At 47.0% G+C, this 25357-nt stretch overlaps 8 protein-coding genes across 8 annotated transcripts; 3 read left to right on the top strand and 5 right to left on the bottom strand.

Moving 5' to 3' along the window:
• Window positions 1-363: 363 nt before the first annotated feature.
• On the bottom strand, window positions 364-1886 carry SERLADRAFT_480863 (uncharacterized protein; the record flags this gene model as incomplete). The annotated part of the gene is made up of 7 exons (XM_007324600.1): window positions 364-763; window positions 820-1000; window positions 1059-1196; window positions 1249-1415; window positions 1604-1696; window positions 1764-1779; window positions 1831-1886. 7 exons carry the CDS (start codon window positions 1845-1847, stop codon window positions 623-625), a joined length of 753 nt encoding a protein of 250 aa, XP_007324662.1.
• An 815-nt stretch (window positions 1887-2701) lies between these two features.
• Window positions 2702-5872, top strand: SERLADRAFT_480862 (uncharacterized protein; the record flags this gene model as incomplete). Its single annotated transcript, XM_007324599.1, has 17 exons — window positions 2702-2766; window positions 2826-3056; window positions 3136-3204; window positions 3265-3293; window positions 3344-3386; window positions 3442-3508; window positions 3567-3626; window positions 3680-3746; window positions 3805-3925; window positions 3981-4212; window positions 4267-4291; window positions 4346-4434; window positions 4491-4592; window positions 4654-5143; window positions 5209-5272; window positions 5297-5613; window positions 5671-5872. The coding sequence occupies 13 exons, from the start codon at window positions 2874-2876 to the stop codon at window positions 5043-5045; spliced, it is 1479 nt and encodes a 492-aa protein (XP_007324661.1).
• A 371-nt stretch (window positions 5873-6243) lies between these two features.
• SERLADRAFT_403991 (uncharacterized protein) lies at window positions 6244-6929 on the bottom strand (the record flags this gene model as incomplete). Its single annotated transcript, XM_007324598.1, has 4 exons — window positions 6244-6372; window positions 6426-6518; window positions 6577-6811; window positions 6868-6929. Coding segments are annotated over 3 exons (314 nt in total), but the record flags the coding sequence as incomplete, so codon positions are not given.
• A 543-nt stretch (window positions 6930-7472) lies between these two features.
• Window positions 7473-9082, top strand: SERLADRAFT_403985 (uncharacterized protein; the record flags this gene model as incomplete). Its single annotated transcript, XM_007324597.1, has 10 exons — window positions 7473-7651; window positions 7713-7913; window positions 7969-8152; window positions 8204-8248; window positions 8307-8331; window positions 8384-8402; window positions 8461-8509; window positions 8571-8721; window positions 8778-8819; window positions 8870-9082. The coding sequence occupies 10 exons, from the start codon at window positions 7648-7650 to the stop codon at window positions 8921-8923; spliced, it is 774 nt and encodes a 257-aa protein (XP_007324659.1).
• Window positions 9083-12953: 3871 nt separating this feature from the next.
• Window positions 12954-13785, bottom strand: SERLADRAFT_403980 (uncharacterized protein; the record flags this gene model as incomplete). The annotated part of the gene is made up of 6 exons (XM_007324596.1): window positions 12954-12977; window positions 13005-13041; window positions 13091-13111; window positions 13166-13237; window positions 13309-13466; window positions 13522-13785. Coding segments are annotated over 5 exons (438 nt in total), but the record flags the coding sequence as incomplete, so codon positions are not given.
• SERLADRAFT_480840 (uncharacterized protein) lies at window positions 13760-15780 on the bottom strand (the record flags this gene model as incomplete). Its single annotated transcript, XM_007324595.1, has 6 exons — window positions 13760-14075; window positions 14141-14271; window positions 14335-14528; window positions 14585-15331; window positions 15387-15536; window positions 15603-15780. The coding sequence occupies 6 exons, from the start codon at window positions 15750-15752 to the stop codon at window positions 13969-13971; spliced, it is 1479 nt and encodes a 492-aa protein (XP_007324657.1).
• Window positions 15781-16580: 800 nt separating this feature from the next.
• Window positions 16581-19052, top strand: SERLADRAFT_454209 (uncharacterized protein; the record flags this gene model as incomplete). Its single annotated transcript, XM_007324594.1, has 10 exons — window positions 16581-16658; window positions 16713-16883; window positions 16936-17034; window positions 17090-17435; window positions 17487-17595; window positions 17647-17895; window positions 17945-18256; window positions 18319-18412; window positions 18467-18599; window positions 18652-19052. The coding sequence occupies 10 exons, from the start codon at window positions 16581-16583 to the stop codon at window positions 18795-18797; spliced, it is 1737 nt and encodes a 578-aa protein (XP_007324656.1).
• Window positions 19053-20477: 1425 nt separating this feature from the next.
• On the bottom strand, window positions 20478-25330 carry SERLADRAFT_375040 (uncharacterized protein; the record flags this gene model as incomplete). Its single annotated transcript, XM_007324593.1, has 12 exons — window positions 20478-20567; window positions 20619-20749; window positions 20807-20989; window positions 21052-22069; window positions 22123-22299; window positions 22351-22920; window positions 22974-23306; window positions 23368-23670; window positions 23723-24439; window positions 24493-24610; window positions 24665-25094; window positions 25156-25330. 12 exons carry the CDS (start codon window positions 25328-25330, stop codon window positions 20478-20480), a joined length of 4245 nt encoding a protein of 1414 aa, XP_007324655.1.
• Window positions 25331-25357: the final 27 nt, after the last annotated feature.

The raw sequence follows: 25357 nt of genomic DNA, 5'->3' as shown, positions 1-25357 counted from the left end.
AGAGAGCAGGTGAACACTTTACATAAAGATATCAGCTCGCTGATTCCACGGGTACCCGGCAATTGTTGCCAATATTCTTTTGCGTGTATGCGCGTCGTGTGCTTTTTCCAATTTCCTCAATTATATACCCCAGCTTGTCCCGCCGATCGACGACTAATAATGGTCATCGTGACACCTGGCAATATAGGTCATGCGGAGTTCCAAATCCATAAATATTGTCCAGTTATGTCCCAATCTCAGCACTTTTCACCAGTTTTCTCCCAAAGCTGGCTGGGGCGGCCGTCTGTGTGAACCAACTGCACAACATTCGCCTACTTAAAGTGCAATGCTCATTCTTGACAACGTTTATCAGCCGGTGAGAAATCCAGCAGTCGAATCGGCAGTACTTTAGTGTCTGCAGTACGCCAGGCACGAATCAGGTCCTCAAAACACAACATGGTACTCTTCGGAAGCGCTTGTCATATGGTGCATACAAGGCAAAGGGGAAAAACAAATTATTCCATGCCATGCGAAAAGTCATAAGCATAAAAGGCACGCATAAAACCCTCCATCCGCACATTTTCTCCATCCGACTAGACACCGCTGGCGAGACCGTGCCCCCTGATAACAAAGCATTGAATGATCAATTCATTTGCCGGATCAACTTGTTGATGTTGGTTTCTCGGTCACCAAAGTCACCACCCTGGACGTAGTGCTTGAACTTGCGGATCCTCCAGCCACCAGTAGGGTTAGAAAGCTTGAACGGCCATAGGAAGTTCGAAGCCTATATGAACACGTTTTTTAGATCAGTTTGCAACCACTAAACACAGAATCACCGACCTGTTTGAAGTTGGGTCCAGCGTTGATGATTTCATGTACGAGGTCCTCTACTGAGAGGATGTCGTATTTGCCAAGCGTCTGTTCGATGATGCCGTTATTCGTGAGAGGAATGCGTTGCTTGCTAACTTTGCCGTAACCACGCTTGTAGATCAGTTCACGAACAGACTTCAAGTTAGGCTCGCTAAATACATCATCTTAGAGGGGAAAAAATTATAATGTGATGGAACCTATGCACTCACCCGTAGGTAATGTATGGTTCCACTAGACGAAGCATCTGTTGAGTCGCCTTGGTGACCTTGACAAAGACACCGTTGTTGATTTGAAGAAGACGGAGGAGCTGAAGGATTTTACGGGGTTTTGGGGCGATCTCGTTAATACTACAATCCAACGTTAACCATGTCATAGCACTGAAGAAAAATCGACACATACCCACGAATACGAATGACAAAGTAAACTTTAGGTTGAGCAGGGACATAGAAATCGCCAGCTGTCCGTGCAGCTCTCTTCAGCCGGATCTCCTCCTTCTCTTTTGTAAGGTACTCCTTCACATAGCTCTCAGCCCGCTTGAAAATGACTTTTCGTTTAGCCTTGGCAGCCTATAAGAGAAGTCAAAATCGTGAGCTTCAGTTTTAAGACCAAACGAGCATGATAATGCAAAGAAAAGGTCAGTCCCGAAAGATGGTTATTTGAGGCATCATAATTAAGAAAATCCCAATTAGCCCACAAAATGCGTAATATCATCATATACTAAAATCAAAAGCAATTTGCGAGACAAGATAATCACCTTGCGTGCTGCAGTCGCGGCGACAATGCGCTCTTCCCGGGCCTTCTCGTTTTGCTTGCGTTTTTTGAGGAAAGTCTCGGGCACTTCAATGTCCTATGTGCGAAGATCGTCTTAGTGCCTGTTGTCACGCATAAAATAACCAAAAATGCGATTAACTGACCGAAACTGTGGGGACGCTAGTATTACAATCAGCACTCAATCAATCATCATAAAACGCAAGAACATACGTGGTGGAGGGCGCCATCGGAAATCTTGAGGTAAGGCTCGGACGTGTTGCAGTGGCGAATACACTAGCAACTGGCGGTGGCTTTCGACTATACAGCTTATCTCATATGTTCTCACGATCATGTACGTATGCGCAGGGGCCCGAAGTCTGCACGCCCTTTGATTGTTATATCAGTCCTGCTTGATTGTTTTGCCAAACCCTTTAATTGTGATCATGATCCTCGGAACGATGGCGCAGAGGCTGAGCAAATTAACTCAAGGCAGAACAAAGTACGCTGAGTTTCCTCAGCCACATGCCGCAAAGATGCTATGTACAAGTAAAGCTAGGTACCCTTTGCCTTACCAGGCTCGTCCGTCCGCTGTGGTGCCGCGGTGAAGTGTAAGTGGGCCTGGTCAGTGGGTAAATACGGTTGGTAATCTATGTCGGGAGAAACAGGTTAGAGAGCTAACGGGTTCTGCGTTGTTTTAATTCTGCTGCTGTGCACTCCTAAACACCGGTGTGTCCTTCCCAAACTCCCGCAAAAATGCCGGGTGTAAATTTGACACTCCGATAAATATTAGATGCCCAGTCATGAGTGCAAGTCAGACTGAGATCATGTGATTATCCAGTCACTGTATTTTCATGGAATATGCTGAACTTATCTCCAGCTTCCAGCTATGAGACGAGCACTGTTCATGAATATTAATGAATGCTCGAGACGTTGTCAATCACGGTCCCAAATTTAAATAGAAATGGGGACTCCTTCGTTGGCACGCAGATCACTAATCCCGGGGCGGTTGTTTGGTACTGTTCCCGCATTTTCAGTGTGCCTTCAGCATGCACGTGGTGACAGGCAAACTTCGAATTGATGGTCACTGATTCGGAATGAATTCAGGCAGGATATTTACGATGCCGTGAGTGTTCGTGAGTGCCAGATGTCGTTGTTGGTTAGATAACCGTGAGTACATAAAGTGTTCGAGGTCGTGACCTTCACAAAACCCTTTTTTATCGGTTCAGTCATCAGCATCTCAACCTCGCCTCGTTGTCACGATCCCCATCTCCAAGATGGATGACACTCTCAAGGGCTCGCCGTCCCCAGTTCACACAATGAAGGGCGACGGAGATCATGAACTCAAGGACTACGAGTTTTCTGAAGCTGATGTAGCTGCTCTCGAAGGCACAGTCTGGAGAAAATTAGATAGATGGGTGCTGCCAATATGCACGGTATTCTACCTGTTGTCTTTCCTGGTGAGTTCATGAACTTGGGCCGTAGGGCAATGCTCCAGTCATACGTATTTCCGAATTCTAACGCCGTCCGACTCCGCAGGATCGTAGCAATGTCTCCAATGCTCGGGTTGCGGGTATGCAGGTAGACTTGAAAATGTCAAACTATGAGGTGTGCTACCTTGATGTGGCTAAAGTCAACAAATAGCTAACCACTCAATCTAAACTCCAGTATAGTGTTGCTCTGACAGTCACATACGTGTGAGTTACAGCAACTGCATTACTAGCCTAATATTTACACGATCCCAAAGGCCATATATCGTAGCAGAGTTTCCTTCAAACCTACTTCTCAAGGTACCTTTTCCTGCGTGATGTATCTCTGCTGGACCATGTATTGATGCCACTATAGTACGTTGGACCGGATCTCATGCTGCCCGCAATGGTAGCACTTTGGGGCATCGTTTCCACCCTACAAGGTATATTTTCAGCTTATTTGGCAGGAATATGCCTACCCACATGTAATATCCAATTCAGGTGTTGTTCACAATTACTCTGGCCTGCTTGCTTGTCGATTCTTCCTCGGTCTCATGGAAGGTGCCTGAAATTACCGCGGGAATCAGAACTTTACTGATGATTATGGCTGGTAGGTGGCCTATTCCCCGGACTGGTGCTGTACCTGTCTTTCTTTTATCCAAGAGAAAGACTGCAAATAAGGTACGTCCCTACTATGTGACCATCCTGGTAGTTCTGTTTTTAATGTTGTTGTTTATAGAGTGGCTACATTCTTCGCATCTGCCTCCCTGTCAGGTGCTTTCTCAGGTTTACTCGCCGCCGCCATCATGGATATCAACGGAAAGGGAGGAAAACCTGGTTGGGCATGGATCTTTATCCTCGTAATTAAAATCAGACCATATTACTTGGTTCCACAATTAATTTGATAATTTGCAGGAAGGCATCTTTACGTTCCTTTTTGGATTGATTGCGTTCTTTGTTCTACCGCGGTCTCCGCAGAAAGCACGCTTCTTCACTGAACAAGAGCGAGCTTATGTTTTAGCCAGGCTAAGGCGCGATGGTGCCGTTTCAGGTGACGATAGCGCGGACCGCTTTAGTTGGGCAGAAGTCGGAAGATCATTCAAGCAGCCCCATGTTGGGCTTCTCGCAGTCGCTCTTTTCTTTAATGGTAAGTTACAAAGCTACCTTTGAAATATGCCATTGAGTAAGCCCACAAATATAGGGACAACTCTTTATGGACTCGCTTAGTGAGTGACGTCTCCATATACAGTAACTGTGCTATCTTAACGAGACCTGTCTAGTTTTGCTCCCACTATCGTGGAAGGACTTGGGTATACTTCTACACGTGCTCAACTGATGAGTGTTCCTCCCTTTGCCGCTGCTTTCGTTTGTATGTAATGATCTCTGTGAACCCGCCCCGCGACTAACTGTGCACGTCTTGTGCAGGTTCTATGGTGTCTGCCGTCATCTCCGACAGATATCACTGCCGTGGATATACGTCTATATTCTTTTCTTTATGCTGTCTTATTGGTTTTTCAATGTTCCTCGGTAGGCGATCCAAGTCCGATAGACGCTGTGATGATCTTCTAATTAGGCTCCGAATATGCAGGCAGCCAATCTAATCATATTCGTTACGGGTCTCTCTTTCTATCAATCACCGGAACCTACTGTGCAGCTCCCGCGATGTCAACATGGATAACTAACAACAGTGCTCCACACGTCAGGCGAGCAACTTCTGTGGCAATCGGCTTCATCATGACCAACTCGGGTGGTATCCTCGCCACCTGGCTCCTGGGTTCCTTATCACCTGCACCTAATTACCACAAAGCTACTATCACCTTTGTAATTATGTCGGTGGGCATGATTGTGTTTTGCGCACTCAATCTGGCCTACCTTTGGCGACAAAATCAGCTCAAAGTAAAGAAGCAGGAGACGATGTCAAGGGAAGACGAACCCGCAGGGCTTGGCAACGATAGTGCTTGGTTCATATATAATTTATAGTTTAGAACTTGGAAACAGCTAGGAAAGATCAGTTACATCATGATTCAGAGTTTATCGGACTGCAAAGACGTTTAGACATTTTTACGAGCATGTACATTGTACGGATTACGATTTAAACATTTGTAGGAACAGTCTATTTTCTCATGTCGAACTTCTCTCGTAGTTAATTACCGTATACTCGGACTCGGGATAGTTCGCACAGCGTTCATCTATTGATTGCACGACCTACACCCATGACAAAAAGTAGCTAGCTATCTAACTGAAATGGAACTGACAGCGCGCTATAAACACAACCATAATACCCATATAAAGAAGGCACAAAAAAAGTAATGTAAATGCCGATGAAACGTATAGTTGGCGTTGGCGTCGACGGACCACCAGGAAATCGTAAAGATCTATTGCCCTCAGGGCCTCTCTCGTAACTTCAAGCCGCAGACGCCAAAGATGCCAACAAGAAAAAACAACGGGGTTGACTCGCAACAAAACCACACATCAATGTGCAACGGCGGGGAAAGAAAATGAAACAAATCAAGGAAGAGGCAATGCAATCTAGTTGAGGAATTTCCAAGTAACTGTGCGGAAAGAGATAAATTAGAACCATAACAAGCTCGTGGAGATGGGAGACGTACTCGGGACCATACCCGTATTCAGGTCGGCGAGTTGTTGGAAGGCACCCACAGAAAGATCGATGGAGTTCCCGTTTTCACACGTAGGACAGTCGTCTGCAACAGTCACGGTAACGGACTGGCCGTTTTGAGTGTTGGTGATCTGAATTTGCTGACCGCAGAGCGGAGACACAGCGCCAGAGTCGCCGTAACGGTCTTGGTCTGAACAAAATAACGTCAAACAGGATTTAATCAACAACTATAAATAATACTGACCAATGGCAGCAATCAATGCACTGTCTGGGTTGTAGTTGCCGCAGGCACCGGCAGTACCATCTTGGTAAAAGAACGTTGCGCTATAAAATTTCGTAAGTCCCGAGGAATGCGATCAAAGAAATTCGGAACACTTACAATCCACCTGTCACCAAATCACTGGAAGACCCACTACCCGAAGTCGGACTAGCGGGAGGCTGGGCACTCGAAGTGGTAGGAGTGAAGGTAGAAGTAGGGGTGAAAGTAGAAGTAGGGGTGACAGAAGGAACCGGGGCAACGTTCACGGGTGCTGAGGAAGTTGTAGGCGCAGGCGCAGGCTGGGAAGGTGTTGACGACGGTCCCTCAGTGCAGTCGCCATCGTCCGAGGCAGTTACAGGTTCGCCGTTGGAACAAGTGACACCGGAAGGGAGCTGGCACTGCGAAGGGAGAGAGGAGGCGGACTCGGTCGCCTATATGGTAATGATGAGATGGTAGAAAGATACGAACAAAGAAGTACACTTGCCAACAAAGGATGGCAACACTGATCAAAGAACGACGTGCCATGTTGAGTGTCACAGCCAACAGCGAGATAGCGACAATGATAGTTGTCGTATGGCTGAGTGAAAAAGATCAGAAACACTTATCATAAGAGACACGCGATTATCAGAAATTACCTCGAGATAACTGGTGTCCCAACCAGCAGGGGGGTTTGCGCGAGGAACAACACGAGCGGAGACAGCGGAGAAAGCAGCGAGAGCCAAAGAGAGGACTGGGAGAGCACCGAACATGACTGAAAGAGTGAAAGGGATGAGAGATGTGGGGGTGTTGTGCGTGGGGTTGAGAGAGTGTGTTGACTAGGAAGTCAAGTATTTAAGGGAATGACACAAAGAGTGACGGGAGGAGGGCGTGCTAAATTGCAGGGGGGATGTCAAAGAAGCGAGAAAATAACATGAGGAGTTGCTTACCGTGATTAAACGCGAGGAGAGGTTGAGCGGACGGGAGAAAACTTGAAAAGAAAACAGGGCACAAAGAACGGAAATTACAATGGCGAGGAGCATCTTACTTATATTGACGAAAAGGGTATGGGTTACCACGCCACACACACGAGGACACAGACCAGCGGTCGTCCAATGCCGCACGCAAACGTTCAAGGGCAACTCACAATTAATGCTTCCTTATTATCACCGTCGTAGCAGATCAGGCAGTGATAAGTTCGAAACGTTGTCAGAGCCTCCTTGCTGGCAACCGTCAATAAAGTATGATTTGTACAAGCTTCATGCCAGGAACGAGTCGGCGATTTAGCATTTTCATTGCCTTTTTTCGCATGTTTTTTTTGTTGCCCGGCCCATCGATAAAGTTGATAGATCCGCTGGCCGTCCATTAACTAGGCGCCCAAGAGTGAGACTGTCTGCCAGTCAGTGCCAGACAAAGGTAACCGTGATCATTGTGTCTTGGAACCCAGCTCAGTCTCAAAGAAAGTACAAAGGCTTGGGCCTCTTGGGCCATGTGTTCAGACATTGCGCCCAGGCCACGGCCATCGACACTGCCCTGCCCGTGCCACCATATCTTCACTGCGGTGCAGCTGCGTACAACGCAGAAAAACGTGCCAGTACCGCCGGGGCAACGACCCCGAAGGCTAGTTCGGCAACACCCGACTGTCTCGAACGATTGCCCTACTCGGTAGTTACTACTCTTCACCACCGCAAATACGATCCAGTAACGACCTTTCAGTTCATAACGCCACCATGAGTATGTGCCCCAAGACAGGTCTTCTTCTCTGTCATATTCTCATCCTTTTAATTTCCCCAAGGTGACATAACCCAGAATCCTTTTGCTTCCACACATTCTCTCGACACGAATCCTTTCGATGACCCCATTCCGCAGCAAACGGTGAATTCTGCACACCTCGAAGAACTGAGCAGACGAGAACGCGACTTGGAAAGACGAGAGCAGGAACTGAATCAAAGAGCCGAACACGTCAGAGTTCACGGCCGAAACAACTGGCCACCATGTCAATGAATCTGTCTTCTCCCCTCGACTTTGGCTGACTCTAGTCCTTATTTCAGTTTATCCCCTCATATTCCATTCAATCCAGGAAGAAATTCCAGAAGCGTCAAAACCATTGATAACTCGTCTCTATCAATTATGGCTGGTCCTCATGGGAACGCTCGTCATCAACATGGTAGCTTGTATCTTCCTTCTCACTTCCGGTTCAAGTGATGGAGGTAAGGACTTGGGGGCGAGCATAGGGTCCGTTTTTATTAATTCTGTATATTGTCGTGTCCTTCATGAAAAATATAGGTACATGTTCGTAATCGCTCCACTGTCTTTCTTGTTGTGGTATAGGTAACTGTTTGACGTACACTCCTTCCCCTTCACGTTGTATTCACCATTTTCTTCCTAGACCAATATACAATGGATATATGAAGGTAAATCTGTTCTTTTGAGAAGTAATTGTAACACACTGACCTGAATAATCAGGAGCAAGCCTTATATTATTGTCAGTCTTTGTATTTTTTTTTAACATTCCATGGACACAACTCACAGAGTAACCTTAGACCTCTATTTCTTCTTCGGTGGCTGGCATCTTTTATTCAGTATTTATATGTGAGACTCATGAGCCATTCTCAATACATGCAACACGAAGGTTGACTTGCCATTATTACAGGATTATTGGCATCCCCAGCACTGGCTCTGCAGGGTTGATACAAACAATCCAGATGTTCTCAGGAGGGCATATTGCTGCAGGCGTTCTCGGCTTGATCGCTACAATCGGTTGGGTATTACAAGGAGCAGGCAGCGGTTTTTACTATCGTCAGGTGAAATTATTTCATTGTTTCGTGGCCCCCGAATCACTAACTCGCGGTATGTTCAGATTTGGTCTCACCACAATGCTGCCGGGCATACCATGGAACAGGTAAATTACAGTCATATCTTGACCAGCCTCAACTGACCAATTTGCAAAAGGCAAAGACTGAGCTGGCTTCTCATGGCGCCAAAGCGTATTTCACGCGAGGCTGAAAATGATGTTTGTTCGTACTACAGGAACAATTTCGTGTGCTTAATGTACAGTGTTAGTGATGCTGTAACCAATAATGACCACGTATAACATGTAATACGCTGCGTCGCGATGAACAATAGAAAACTGTTAGTGGCACTCCTGTGACACCCGACATTATGTATAATTCCTTGTGTTTTTTTGTTCCTGTTTTGCATGTTCGGAGTTTCAATGGTTGGATAACCTCCTTTGGGCCGGCTGCGCTGTTTTTCTACAACCACCATCTTAAAAGGTCAGTGCTGCTCGTCTCGTCTACTTTTGCTTAGTTTTACTGAAAGATTCACTGAACATAGCCAAAAGCTTTAAAAATACATAAAAAAACTCCCTATAAAAGCGGTTGCCTTGTCACCTCCTGTGTGCGTCTGCCTAGTGTTATCAATTTGCCACCGGGTCAATCTAAGATGACAAAAATTTTCAGTCGCAGAAAAGTCCACAAAGTAGTAACGACCACCCATACCAGAAAATCCCAATAAAATGTCTTCTCCTTCTGTCCAAGAGACCACCCCCCCGGTTCAGGCCGAGGCTCCTGCCGTTGCTCCTGCAGCCCCCGCGCCCTCTTACAACCCTCCGACCACTCAGAGTTCGGTGACATCTTCTCCTTCCGCTTCCCTTTATGTTGGTGAACTTGACCCGACGGTCACCGAGGCCATGCTTTTCGAGATATTCAACATGATCGGCCCTGTTGCAAGGTATGTTTGTCCTACAGGTTTTGTTAATGGGGGAATGTAGACTGAGGTATATGAAGCATCCGTGTTTGCCGTGATGCTGTTACACGTCGTTCGCTCGGTTATGCATATGTCAACTATCTTAACACCAGTGATGGTAAGTCGAGCTAGAAGCAGGGTGTTTTTTTTAAATACTAAATCCTGATTATCAGGTGAGCGTGCACTAGAGCAGCTCAACTACTCGTTAATCAAGAACCGCGCTTGGTAATATCCGTTTTGTGATTCTGTTAGAAATATTCACTCACCTCGTTAATTGCCTTCAGCCGAATCATGTGGTCGCAGCGTGACCCCGCTTTACGCAAGACCGGCCAAGGCAACATTTTCATTAAAAATCTCGACGAGCAAATTGACAACAAAGCATGTACCACGTTTGCTAGCATCTAACCACATCTAACCAATACCTGTAGGCTCTTCATGATACGTTTGCCGCTTTCGGAAATGTGTTGTCCTGCAAAGTTGCCACTGATGAGCATGGTCGTTCGAAGGGTTACGGTTTCGTTCATTACGAGACCGGAGAAGCCGCTGAGACTGCCATCAAAGCTGTCAATGGCATGTTGTTGAACGACAAGAAAGTATATGTTGGGTACCATATATCTCGCAAGGTGAGTTCATATATGCGCTTTATTCTTACAAGGTGATGAAAATATATATTCAATAGGAGCGCCAATCCAAACTTGACGAAATGAAAGCTCAATTTACCAACTTATACATCAAAAATCTCGATACCTCTGTCACCCAGGACGAATTTGAGGAGATGTTCCAGAAATACGGCAATGTCACTTCGGCTATAGTTCAGGTTGATGAAGAGGGAAATAGCAAGGGCTTTGGTTTCGTTAACTATGAACACCACGAAGAAGCCCAGAGCGCCGTCGACGCCCTTCACGACACTGACATCAGGGGAAAGAAACTTTTCGTTTCTCGAGCCCAGAAGAAGGCCGAGCGCGAAGAGGAACTCCGCAGATCTTACGAACAGGCGAAAATGGAAAAGCTCAGCAAATACCAAGGCGTCAACCTTTACATAAAAAACCTAGAGGATGACGTTGATGACGAGAAACTCCGTGCCGAATTTGAGCCATTTGGCACGATCACGAGTTGCAAAGTTATGCGCGATGACAAAAGCACGTCAAAAGGTTTTGGGTTTGTTTGTTTCTCATCCCCGGATGAAGCAACTAAGGCAGTTGCCGAAATGAACAACAAGATGATTGGTTCCAAGCCATTGTACGTCTCTCTCGCCCAACGCCGTGAGGTCCGTAGGCAACAGTTAGAGAGCCAAATCGCCCAACGCAACCAGATTCGCATGCAACAGGCAGCGGCAGCTGGTATACCTGGCGGCTACATCAACGGTCCTATGTACTATCCACCTGGTCCTGGCAGCTTCCCTCCCCAAGGCCGCAACATGATGGGGTACGGCCAGCCAGGTATGCTTCCACCTCGCCCTCGCTACCCTGCAGGCAATGGTCAGGTTCCTGGGGGCATGCCCATTCCTCCTTACGGTCAGCCTCCTCAAAGTTACGGCGGCATGCCTGGCTATCCTCGTGGTGGTGCCCCTCGTCCCCCTGTTGCTCGTGGACCAGGTTCTTCGCCAACAAATCCGAATGCGCCGATACCTCGTGCTAATGCTCCTCCATCGGTTAACGGTGCAGCTGCTCGTGGTGGAGCTCCGCAGGGATCTGTGCCCCCCAATCGCCCTCCTCCTGCGGGTGCACCTGCTCCGGGTAATCGCCCCCCACAAGGATACAAACTCAATCCCCAGACTCGTAATGCCGGTGCACCCCCTGTAGGCCAAACATCGCCGGCACAGGCCCCTGCTACCCAATCTGAAGTGCCTACGCTTACCGCTGGCGCTCTTGCAAATGCTTCTCCCATGGAGCAGAAGCAGATGCTTGGCGAGGTCATCTACATGAAGATCGCTCCGTGAGCATCGCATGGTTTTTCTATTTGATTCATACTGATAGTATCGTAATAATGCAGCGCACAGCCGGAGTTGGCCGGGAAGATCACGGGGATGCTCCTGGAAATGGATAATGCAGAACTTCTTCACCTTTTGGAGTCACCTGATTCAATGGCTGGGAAAGTCAACGAGGCTTTGGCTGTATTGCACGACTTCACGAAGGATGAGGTTCCGGCCGCTAATTGAAACCTTGTGTGAAAAGCCTGTGATGTCAAGCTGAGAGAAAGGGTCAAATTTGTGGAGGTTGAGAGTGGACTTCTTTTCCGAAGCGAGTTATCGACCCGTCCGTTCTTTTGTGATTCATGTTGGTCTTGATGATGTGCTGGTGCTATGTGGTTGTACTTCGTGCTGTACTTTTCGGTATTGGTGGTGGCCGCTCCTCTGTGTACTAGAAGGAACGGAGGTTGATACAACTGCTTTTCACATCTGTCGCATGATCGCCATCACAAGTTTGACAGTTGAGCCTGGTGGGTTTGATCAGGGTCATGCAGCTTTCTGACATAAATGAAACACAAAGCCACCGCACAGCAAATGCAGAAGACGACAATAGAATCCCTAATATTGATGTGCGATGCTGTGTATTATACACTCCAACGTGAGGCTCTACGATATCATACTTTTACAAGTTCAAATAGTACATTTTAGACCGTAATTCATGACAGATCGTAAACAAACAGTTAGAACTCAAGGTTTTTTAAACGCATGAACGATATGCAGTCGGTTCGAAGCTCTGACAAGGGGATAGTAAAGGTCCTGATGAGCGTCCTCAATTAGTTTCTTGGCCTCCCATTCGCGCATGCCTGAAGCAATGAAAAGTGGTTTCATAGCTGGAAGCAAGATGTCGAAGTCCATCCATGCCAACTGTCCAATGCTCAGTGCAACAGGATCTAATGTAAGACAATGTCAGAATAAATTGGAAATTTTATGGGGGAAAAAAAATGAATGCCAACCTTTAGGCCAAAATCCAATGGGTATGTTGCCTTCCTGTGACACAACGCGTTCAAACGCGCCCGTTCCAGAAAGGTGATAAGCAAGTTCTCGGGGGACATTGATGTCGATGCCTTTGTCACGCAGACACTGTCGGTAGCTTTCCCACAATGTGAACCATCCACGCATTCCGGAAGGGTGGCCTGAGCGAGCGTATTCAGAAGCAGTTTTTCCATCTGCAATAGGCTCAGTATCTGGTTCGATCAGGACGACGAGACCTCCTGGGCGGAGCATGCGGGCGATTTCGTGGAGGAATCGGGGATAATGCTCGATCTGCGAAACTCAAGTGCTGAGAGCACAGATGGAACAGAGGCAGTAACATGCACTTACTCCCGTGTGCATAAACCTAGCATGAACGATGTCGAAATGTTCATTGGGATATGGCAGATGCCATTGATCTAAGTCACAAAGCTCGAAGCTACGCTATCAAGAGTGTGCGGTAAGAACGTCGATGGATGAAGACGTACGTGCAGTTTTCCGGGACCTCTCTAGAAGGATATCTCAGTATCGCTGTCGTGCACACATACTGGCTGCTTACTTACCTCGGCTGGATGGGAGCGAGATCAACTCCAATTACCTCCGCTTCAGGGAATTCGTCAGCGATGTCAATAGCCCTTTACGTTTCAATTTCCCAGAAGACATCAAATTCACATGAGCTCGTGGAACATGCCAGAAAAACACTCACCAGAACCCACCGCCAGTGCCTAGGTCGAGGACTCGACGACGCTCGGGAGCGCCGCCGCTGGCCTCTCTGGCAGTTCCGCTGAGGACATCTTTTACGGGACCGACGTAGTTGTTCCCATTGAAGAGGAACTGGAGCATTCGATGGTGGAGCTCAGAGCGCTACAGAGCGAGAGATGGATTTCTGATTCCTGAACGAAAAGGAATTTTTGCTTACTCTGACTTCCTCTTCATCTGAGGGAAGCATATAACGGGTGTTAAGGACATTGAATTTTCTGCCATGGAGGTGGCAGAAAAAACGGGAGTCATCTTCACCGACGTATGTTATCTGGTTGAGGGGGAATACGACTGGGTAGTTGAGACGCATGAGCTGTGAAGCCAGGGCCAAGCAGATCACATAGTGCTGTCAGCTAGGCCCAAGTTCTTCTTATATTCTTACTATTCGTAACGAGAGGCTATAACGACTTGCCCATGTGCATACAACGTTTGTATTAAGTTGCGGCTATACCGTGGGATCTACTGCCAGATCTGCCTGCATTTGAAATAGTACAATTCTAATCTTACTCAAAGCGCGTCCCATGGTTGGCTATATGACCTCTGCATTTGTGCACTTCAGCCCAGCGCGTGATGCCATTCCATACACGCCATGACACAACAGACATTTCTATTGAACCGCCTTGATGTCGTGTACAAACACCGTTCGAGTAGATTCACCGTGCCATCCCCGATTGCTGCTCGCACTCACCAGGAAACGAGCTCCCGGATCTACAACTTCAACAACAAACACACCGTCACCTCCACTTTATCCACATCCAAGCGTGAAATTAACCACTCACCCATCTGTGACACAAACCCCCCATGATGCCCAGGTATGATTTTGAATTGGACGCCACTCTTCGATTTCCCAATGCCTTCGCTTTCGCCAGCTTCAGCTGCATTCCATAATCGAATGTTGTCTGACGATGCACTAATTGGGCCAATGTGTTCAACCAAGTCCAATGATTTTATTCTCGAGCGTGACCTAACTCACCAGGCGATGTGACGCCCGTCCGGAAAAGGTACGACACAGGAGACTGCCCCTGAGCTGGGAGGATTTCGTAACGTCTTTAAAAGCCTTGGGGTGCCAGCAGGCCCAGATCGACCTAACTGCCGAATATCCCATACATCCAATGTTGCTTTACGTCTACCAATATAGATCTGAGAACCATCGGTAGACCAACACGCCTACGTATATATTGCTATGTCATCTAATACAATGAAAAGTAATTAGACAAACTTACTGAGACACACCAGGGTGGAGCTTCATGGTTCCACAATCTCCCTACCCCTTGTCCTGCTGAGTTTACCCTTCTGTCCCACAGTAAGATCTGCCCGTTAATCGCCGCAGTCATGAGTATGTCCGGAGAGAACGTAGCGGACATCGAGGGATCAAACGCAGGAGGCGCATTTTTTGGAGGCGCAGCTGATACCGTAGATGTCCGTCCCATTGTCTGCGATGGCGGATGCAAATTATTGACAGGATTTGCTCCCGTTATGTTAGAATTCGGTGGGACACTTGCAGGGTTCATCGTTGAGTCTTTCTGTGGAAGTTGGTCACGCGCTACACTCCCTTCTAGTTTGACACTGTCGTTGTCCGGTTCTCCATCAGCATCCGGTTCATCATCGAACAGGGGGTCGAAAGATGCATCAGATTTCGAATCAGCATCTTGATTCTGTGGGTCACTAGTTGCAGCCTGTCTTACGGTTGTTGCGTTCGAAGGTTGAGCTGTTTCGGCACTATCGGAAACTCCCTCGGGTAGAATGTCGGGAGCTATACTTTTCTCTTGCGGAGCCTCGGAATCATTCTGACCAGAAGGAAATGAGTATCCCGCGTCGTGGTAAGAATAAGGAGCCCCATCTGGTTCCGCGGAGGATGTTGGACTTATGCCATAATATGGAGTACCCAGCGGTCTCACAGCGATATTCACAAGTTGTGCGCCATGGACTGTGAACTTTCGTACCAGTTGTCCAGTGTTAAGATCCCATTGCTGGAAGTTTGAAACCGATGAGCTGGATGCTGTATGGATAATGAACAGTACTGACAATAGCTTCACCATCCCAACCTGCGCTGAAAAGACCTTTTTCGTTATGGTCCAAAGAAAGAGCTGATATAGGCCCGCGATGCGCATTTGGTATCACATAGAAGAGTCGACCTGGTTCATGACGCACAGTGAACATATTAATATGTCCACGCTAAGGGATCGAAACAGCATGTCAGCTATGCGCGTCAAAGATGGCCTTATCATACATGGTGCGTACATTGGTGCCAGCGATCGACCAGAGTGCATCAGAATGCATGGCAAGACTATAAACCGGTGAGAGGGAAGGCTCGTTGGCTACCGGAACACCTCCGCTGTAATTGGGTAGGTCGGGATTCTCCCACCAATATCTTATCTGTCCTGCTTTCATGTTGCCCTCCACTACACCACAGTGATGTCTCTGAGGGGCAGTCAAAGTTACTTTGCCATTGACAGCCGAAAACATATCGTAGTCGCGTATGTAGCCGTCATCCGAGCCAGTAAGAAGATGAGACATACAAAATGAAGACGCGAGAGCATGGGTCGGGACTGGGTGAGGGATAGCACATATCGCCTCGACCGTGTAAGAGCGAGGCAGGTATGCTTTGGAGGTGACAGAAGAAAGTAGCGTCCTCTTCCTGACCTGAGCGGGAGAGATTGAACGTTTCCGAGTTTTAGGAGTATGCGACCCTTGCGTCCGAGATAAGGTGAATGCATGTATATACGAAAAATAAATCGATACCTTCTATTTGAGAGGATCGTGAGGTTGCACGTTCTGACTTATTGGAAGGTGGAACTGGGCCGAGGGTGGATGAAGGGGGTCCACTAGACTCAGCATCTAGTGGTAAAGGTGGGGATGTTTCTTCCTCGTCGTCCTCGTCGTCCTCGTCGCCATCATCGTCTGAGTCCTCTGAAGGAGAGTCCTTGATATTGCGACAAATTTTAGGCAAGTCGTATAGCCAGACGAGAATTCGCATGCAAACGCACGTCGTCTGCCTCTGATGCTTCCTCCACGCCGCCCTCTAAAGCATCCAAAATGTCTTCGTCGATATCAGCATCTTCTTCGCCTTCAGCATCTGTTGATCTTGTCTCGAATTCGAGGTCATCTATGGTTTCTCCTTCAGAGTCACTGTGCGCCATTTAAGCCAGCATATAGTCTGGGTCTGCAACTGGGCTGAGGGAATTCTCACGACGCTTTCTTATCGTTTGTACACTTATAATGGTTTTGGCCGACCTGGGCCGCAAGCTCAATGCTGCATTCTCATCCCTCAGCAGAGCAACAGTCGTCGACGAAAAGGTATGAACTCTGCGATCTATTTGCTACAATCTCTGTTAATTTTATATCCCATAGGTTCTCGATGCAACTCTCAAAGAAATCACAGCTGCACTACTCGAGTCTGATGTAAATGTCAAATTGGTTGCATCACTCAGACAGAAAGTCAAGGTCAAAGTCAAAGCAGCTCTAGATGGAGGATCATCAGACAAGTCTAAAGAGGCGAACCGGAAGAATCTTGTCCAAAAGGTTGGTTAGCCATCCTAGCAAGTATTGCATGTCAGTTAACTCGTTGCTGTAGGCTGTATTTGATGAACTCGTTCATCTCGTTGATCCTGGTGTTGAACCATACAAGCCAAAGAAGGGCCAGTGTAATATTCTTATGGCTGTGGGTCTCCAGGTACGTGCTTGCTTGCCTCGAGTATCTGTCACTTCGGCTCATCTCGTCTCCTAAGGGTAACGGAAAAACGACGACATGCACAAAACTCGCTGTATACTATCAGAAACGTGGCTTCAAATCATGTATCGTCTGCGCTGATACATTCCGTGCCGGAGCTTTCGATCAGACCCGGCAATCTGCTACGAAAGCCAAAGTAGCTTACTTTGGCTCTTACACAGAGACTGATCCCGTTGTCATCGCCGCTCAGGGTGTCGCAAAATTCAAGAAGGAACGGTTCGAAGTCATAATAGTGGATACCTCTGGTAGACATAAACAGGAATCGGAACTCTTCCGAGAAATGGTGCAGATCGGGGAAGCTGTTAAACCACATATGACTATTTTGATTCTGGATGCAAGCATTGGTAATATTCTGATCATCTTTTGTAACGATGGAACCACTTACGATTCTATAGGTCAGGCTGCTGAAGCTCAGAGTCGAGCTTTCAAAGACAGTGCAGATTTCGGAGCTATCATTGTCACCAAGATGGATGGCCACGCCAAAGGAGGTGGAGCTATCTCTGCGTAAGTTTTATTTGATAGTTATTATAGATACCATGTCTGAAGGTTCCACAGGGTTGCGGCTACGAAAACACCTATTATATTCTTGGGTGTTGGCGAGCATCTCCACGATTTAGACCGATTCTCTCCACAGCCATTTATTTCCAAGCTCTTGGGCTTAGGAGATATGCAGGGCCTCATGGAACACATGCAAGACCTGGCTACACAAAACCCTGATAAGCAGAAGGAAATGGCAAAAAAACTCGAAGAGGGGAAACTAAGCATCCGTGATTGGCGAGAGCAGATACAAAATGTTATGAATATGTATATTTATTCCCCTTTTTACTTACCTGCTCTGATTACTTTGTTCTAGGGGTCCAATCAGTAAAATAGCTTCTATGATCCCAGGGCTTCCTCAAGAACTTTTATCCGGTTCAGATGAAGAAGGTTCCCTGCGCATGAAACGCATGATATATATAACTGATAGCATGACTTCAACGGAGCTTGATTCTGATGGTGCAGTATTTATGGATATGTCAAAGGATGGGAAGCCAGTAGGTCTGACATGGCGGGTCACAAGAGTCGCAAAAGGCAGCGGAACCAGCGTGCGGGAGGTTGAAGAATTGCTATGTCAATATAGAATGATGGCGAATATGGCCAAGCAGGCTGGAGGTAAAAATGGATGGTACGTGCAGGCATATTGTCATTGCAAGTGCGTTTTTTTTAAAAATAACAATGACTATTAAGGTTGCAAGCAATGCAAAAAATGCAATCAATTGCTGGAGGTCGTGGTCGTGGTGCTAATGGTATGCCAACGCCTGCGCAGATTCAGGCTATGCAAGTACGTGTCGTTTGGTGACATTCTACCAATATATTCTAACGCTACTCTGTCCAGCGTGCCATGCCACCTGGTGCTTTACAACAAATGCAGCGCCAGCTACGGAGCGGAGGTGGGGGCATGCAGGAGATGTTGAAAGCGATGATGCAAGGTCAGGGAGGCGACCAGCTAGACATGGAGGAGATGCAACGTATGTTTTTCCCATTTTTGCTTGTAAGCAGCCTTTTGAACCCATGTTTCAGGAATGATGTCACAAATGGGCAGCGGGATGGGAGGCCTCGGTGGTCTCGGTGGTTTACCCGGCATGGGAGGCGGTATGGGTGGGATGCCAAACATGGGCGAAATGTTCAAGATGATGGGTATGGGTGGTGGTGGCACAGGGCGGTAACCCACGGGAGAGTTTACTTATCCCTTATGTACAATCATCACTGTCATAATGCATCTCATGTACATTCTCATGCAGTAATCAGCGACAGAGTCTGCAGTATCGTAGAGTATATATAAGATAATTAACTTGGCACGACTATGGTAATTTCAAGATTGCTTCTCTGCTGCACCCCTTCGTTTCTTTTTCCATAGTTTCTTCTGGACTGAGGCTGCGTTTACGTTACCGAAAATAAATGAAGATGTATGTTTATCAGCTCCAGTTTTGCGCGAGATAGCAGATGAGCTCCCAAAGAGGATCTACATTTAATGAAGCAAAGGTAACGTTCAGAAAAATACTGCAAAGTACTGGAGTAGATGGTAAACGCACTGTCCATAGCCCAAACACCCCTATTACGGCTGCAACTAAAAAGTTAATAGATGCTACTGACCCAACTGAATTTGTGTTGTAGGACAGAAAAGCTGTCAGAAGGGAGCAAGAAGTGATAGGAACTAAAAGAGGATGACGTGATTTATCCGCCTGCTGAGAGTCGATGAAGGGAAGCGAATTAGGAATCTATAGGGGCATAGGTATAACTTGTAGTTGAGAATAGTGCTTATGTCGGACGAGAAAGTACGTACCGTCAATACCAGGGTGATTGATATTGCTCCTAATAGGAGACCGAGGTGCAAAGAGAGATAGGACTCCAAAGGGGTAAGCAAGGTCCTATCTGAAGAAGTTTGCGACATGAACAACACCAGGCGGGGAAATAGGACCAAGAATATCGAAAGAATAAAGAGACTGTAAATACCATAAAATTCAATGCGAACTCTACTTTATTGTGGGATAAGTGACGAGACAGACCAAATGGCTGATATCCAAGCCCATAACGACTCAGGACTGTTACCGCCGTCTCTCAGATCTTCTGTGTCGTTTTGGGATTCGTTTATAGACTTGTCCTGTCCATTGTGAGCATGTCTTGAACTAGGGTTCTTCAAATCGTCCATCTCGATATCTGAAGACATGGATGTCGTGTACGTTTAAGTCGTAGTGGCAATGCTGTGCGGCGCAGTAATGCTGGGAGGCATAATACTAGTACTAAGGCGAGTCCGCGCAGCTTCCTGTGACACAATCCATCATGGTTCTTCTACAAATTTAAAGCTATGGCTGTAAGACAACTCAAACGTCTGTGTCGTGCGGTTACTTTACATTTGTGCGCCAATCACTAATCTCACAAACAAAATGGGGTAGACTAATTAGATGTATAATGAACAAAGGTAATAACACCGTTCACGTCGCTCCATATCACCATCCACTACCATTGCCCCAGGATCCCTGATTTTGAATCATGGCTGCACGCTGAGGGTTCATCCCTGGAGGTACACTCGCAGATGGATTGAAGCTAGACCGTGAAAACGCGGATGGTGTCTGGTACCCGAACGATGGTGGCATTCCAAAGTTGGAAGGAGGAGGTGCATTGGGAGCTGGAGTTTGACCCCCGTATGGGTTTGGGGTCCTCCCAACTTGACGAACAGACATGTGTCCAGGAGTAGCATGCCCCGGGGTGCGAGCGGGAGTACGCGCACCAGCACCATAAGGTGTCTTTCCGCCAGCGCCAGCGCCACCACCCAAGTTTTGAGATTGATGCAGATGTCTATTGTCATTGTCAGGGGCGAATAAAATGTACGTAATGGCGACACCATCTTACCTCACTTTGAAAGCATCGCATAGCTCAGGAACTCCAGCAGCAGTCGCCTCAAAAAGATAATATGCTTCCGGGGCAACACGAACGGGCTGCAGGGACGTGCTTAGTTTGACATGCATGACTACAGAATAGATACATACCCATGTCTGAACAGTAGAACCTTTGTTGGCTAGGAAACATAAGCTGAAATGGCCAGGCTTCCTGCGGTTTAGGGTAAAACCATATATACTTTTGGCGGGATTAGCCATAACAAAATTCTTCAAGAATGAATCTGCAACAGTGAACCGTATTCAGCTACCTGGTCTCAAAGTATAGTAAATTAACGCACGTAGTTCGTCTTCAGACCCATGCTTGAATTTTTCATGAGCCATGAGTTCTTCTACGCGGCGCGCTGTTGCTTGTACATGATTGACGATAAGCTCGTCGAGATCAGCATATTGATGCTTTTCATCAACAACAAGCAGGCCACCAACGCCTTGTCCGGTGGGGTCTATGTTGATTTCTGTCACGTCTGTTATGAAGATCAGACATTTGCCCATACATAGCCGAAGTTGAAGTTGATTTACTACGCACCAATATGCTGGTAAAGCTTTTCGTCCACTTTCCATGTCACAGCAAGATGATCGGCACCTTTGGAAGATGGTCTGATGACTACGTCACCCCTTTGTTGCTTGTCCAGGTAGTTCTCGGCTTGATTGGCATTGAAATTATGGAAATTGGGATGTTTGATGACCCGCCTTGTTTGATCTACCTTCGCTCGTTTTTTCCGTGCCTGCATTTCTGAATCCCGCTCGTGCTGCTGAACATTCCACATCTCATCATGTTTGACCTTTCGGAAAAGACCGTCACCAGCTGCCAGATCATTAGGCCGAGCTGACAACTCGACGAGGAATTGATCTTGGGTCAGGTCCAGTTTGACTTCAACGACGACACCTTGAATAGTTTGACCCTTATTGACAATACTCGCGGGGGCTATATTCCCTTCATCACTCATATACCCAACGTTGATGACCCCCTCTACTCCTGAATCAAGACGAACGACCACAAAATCTTGCTTGACTACTCGTAAGACGAGGACTGAAACAATAAGGCCCATGCGTAATGTGCGGCGAGTCTCGCCACTAAGCATGGTCAATATATCCCAAGGTTGAAGAGTTGGGAATGGTTTACGTTGCTCTGATAGTGGCTTGAGAAGTTCTTCGCGAATGTCATTCAAAGTATGTCTTTTGCGATCTTCATTGGCTTCAAACATATTGACGGCGAACTCGACGAGATTGAGCTCGTTGAGCTTCTTTTCGTTGTCGTCGTCCTGCATGATAAGAGAGACGACATGTGATGGGTGCTCATCGTGAATATCTTCCTCATCTAGTTCAAGGGCATCTGTAGCCATCTTGCGGGCTAACTCGTAGTCTTCTGGATGTATGCGGGTAGAATCCAGGGGATCCTGAACGTCATCATCAATGTGGCGATTTTTCGTGGGCTTCAGTTCAGCATCATGGGATATATGCAAGAAACCAGAAGCATTCAGGAAAATATTGGTGGTCAACAAGCCTGCCTTGATGAATTGGTCTCGATTTACGAGATGTCCTCCCTGAAGAAGAATGTAATGAGTGATAGTATACACAGTTTATAGAATTAGCTTACGATTCCAGCAATTTTCTGCACCAAGGACTGCGATTTCCTTGGCCCAAGCCCGCACACGAAAGGAAGCAGGCTCTGGTAGTACGAGTCATTGACGGCACGATTGATATCAACCCCAACTTTGTTGGTAACATCAACGAGAGCACGCTCGAGCGCAAATAACAACTTCTCTTTAGGGATCTGAATAACTGAATTAGCGAACGTTTACTTTCCCTATGACCAAAAACATACCAGATGTTGATCCTCATCCTCAAACATAATAGCACTGATATCGGCGCCGAGGGCAGCGTATTCGTTCATTGGGCTTTGGGTGTATCGAGCTAGTCCCACACAATACTTGGCTATAGGAGACAATGCACTGTACTCCTCCCCAGCTCGCTTGCTATGTTGATATATGCGTGCCACCTCATCAGAAACATAGATCACAGGAATGTTGAAGGCTTGCTCATTCGAATCCTTGGGATCGGCGCCCCATCCGTCTGGTGCAGCCGTTTCGTCCTGTGGCTTCCCTCGGACGATGTCTTTGACGCGCTGAGCTAACTTGGTCGTGGCCATACTGAAACCACTAATTGCGATGACATCAGGTCGACGCCTTCGTAATAAATCGACGAATTCGTCGCGGGTCTCCGTATCGACCAAGTTATCGATTTTAGTATGCTCTCGAAGCCGACCTGCTTCATCCAAAAAGACAACCGTTATGGCATCTTTCTGCGGATCACCCTTTCCCCATGACATTGCAAGGACAGATGCAGTATCACCAGGTCTCATGTCTGCCGTGATGAATGGAGCTACATCAATGCGCTAAAAGGAAGTTAGTTCATGTGTAGTAATCTGGCATGAAGGATAGTGCATACATCTTTAAGGATGCCACCGCATCGATTCGCAAGGGCATCTTCCACTTCCTCTCTCACCCATTCCCGAGCCCATTTGACGCCGACAGGAATAAGATGATTCTCCATAGTCTCTTGTACTACTCGAGCGCGTTCCTCATTCCATGACTTTGCTGTGTCACTATAACTATCAGAAGCAAATGCATCGTTGAGTCTGCGTTCAAATTGTGCTTTAGCTTCACTGGGGAGGAAGATAGAAACAGTAACTAAATGATCTGCTTCGGCTGCAATTATATGTAGGAACTGAGATGTGTCCAGCATCTGATTGATGTTTTTATGGTAGAGATATTTGAAATTCTAAGAGGTTGCAGGTCAACGATAAGCCCATATCCGAGATAAAATACCGAGAGAAACGCACAAAGTATGGATGATGTTCATCAATTTTGTTCACTCCCCTTTCGGTTGGTAAGACAGATATCTGAGCATCATTTTTGAACATCATCCGCATTTCTTGTCTGAGCAGAGGATCTTTGCCCACTTCAGTGGCGAGAATCATACGGGCTCGGCGAAGAAGTTCTTCAGGAGGCTGATCGTTGGTGACTTCTGGGTCCATGAACTGCTCCGCGTAAGCAACGGGGTTGAGTTCTTGATCATCCACAAAATGCGCGTGATCACCATTCATAAAATTCTGTGCTATTTCGTGAGGCCGAATACCAAAGCCCTGCATCACCGAGCTAAGTCAGCTGGAGTCAAGTCAACCATGAAATACGTACATCAGCCAACTTTGATACGACACTCTTTTTTGCCACCTCATAAGCAGATGTGCGACTAGGAATTTTACGTTTCTTCGTCTCATGATGCTCATCGTCATCATGAAAGTGGAAATCATATGTATCCTGCTTTTTAGCTTTGTACTTCATCGCAAGCCACTCGGTTGCATCTGCTACCACTTCGACACTATCAATTTTCGCTCGTATGTGCTCAGTGAAGTACTGATCCTCTACACCGAGACGAGCGTACAGAGATGCAAGCGCATTTCGTCTTTCCACCAGCGATCGATATTTTTGTCCTAATGTGTAAATGCGCCAAAGTTCGGAAAGGCTGATGAGCTCCACTTGAGTTCGCATTTCTTGAGGATTGAAATACGTTATGTAATCTCGTTTGTGCGTCCATATATAAGGTACCTCAAACTCCTGAATCAACAGGTACCTTAACGCGTAGGAGACCGCCATGACAAGAGGTTCACGATATTTATTGTATGGACCATCTGGACTGAAGAAGTCTCGCGTTTTTCTGGATGATAAGCGAACTGTAACCCACATAGCCGCGTCGTCCAGATCAGTTTCCGTGATGGTTGTATGGAGAGACAAAGTGGAGGATTGGGATAGAGATGATGTTGCCAGTTGCATTCGTTCAGGGATATCCTGGGCTCGTATCAGATCATCGTCTTCTGTCAACATACGCGCACGGATCTCAGACGGTTCAAAAACCTGAAGTCACAGTTAGCATCTAGGTGAACTGTTCCCCACAGATAAGAACATACATCCTGGTATTTCATCTCATGCTTCAAGTGTTCCTCCTCATGCTCCGCCTCTTCATCAACCAACGCCCAATCATACTCATGACCATCACCGAAAATTTCGTGGATTTCGCTCCAAGCACTATATGAACATTCATGAGCTGCAAGAACTTACGAGTACATGATATTGACTCACTTGGCATCGATCCCATCTAACTCCGGTCGAGAGCCCAAAGCCCTACGTCTTTCCTTTTCAAGCCTCCGCCTTTCCCTCCTCCTCTCTTCTCGCTCAACTTCGTCCATTGCTCCTGCGCCCTCCTCATCGTCCTCGTATTCAATAAAGTTGTCCATATCGTCCAAGTCTTCTTCATCCTCACGACCACCTGCCCTCTCGTCATCCCATATACGCTGGATATCATGTACCTGTGGTAAATCAAGGTCATCATTATCCAAATCATCGTCCGAGGATTCCAACACAGCTTTTCGCCTTGACGAAGATGCAGCTGGGGGAGAACCTGATTCACGACCACGGCGGAGACGCGTCAGACGGTTTTTGAAAGAAGTCCCAGTGTTTTCTTCCAGAAGTTCGAGATCGTCTTCCTCTAAAACTTCATCTTCCTCTTCTGCTAAGTAACATTGTTGATAATTTAACCGAAGGGGTCAAAAGGGCAAAACCTGGAAACTCACCTCGTCGTCGATGTTTTCTCTTACGGCGCTTTCTTCGCCTGCGACGTTCATCATCTTCATCATCTTCGTCCTCGTCCTCATCTACAATGAAACCTTCTCTTATCCTTTTTGCCTCTTCCTCGTCGTCCTCCGCCTCTTCAGAACTGTCGTCGGAAACCCCGTTACCGTCTGCCATTGTTGCATCACCTCCCTCCTCCTCGTC

This window comes from Serpula lacrymans, assembly GCF_000218685.1.
Source record: "Serpula lacrymans var. lacrymans S7.9 unplaced genomic scaffold SERLAscaffold_20, whole genome shotgun sequence".
NCBI classification, from domain to species: domain Eukaryota; kingdom Fungi; phylum Basidiomycota; class Agaricomycetes; order Boletales; family Serpulaceae; genus Serpula; species Serpula lacrymans.
The sequence above is the reverse complement of the archived record's forward strand: the minus strand, read 5'-3'. Positions and strand labels throughout refer to the sequence as shown.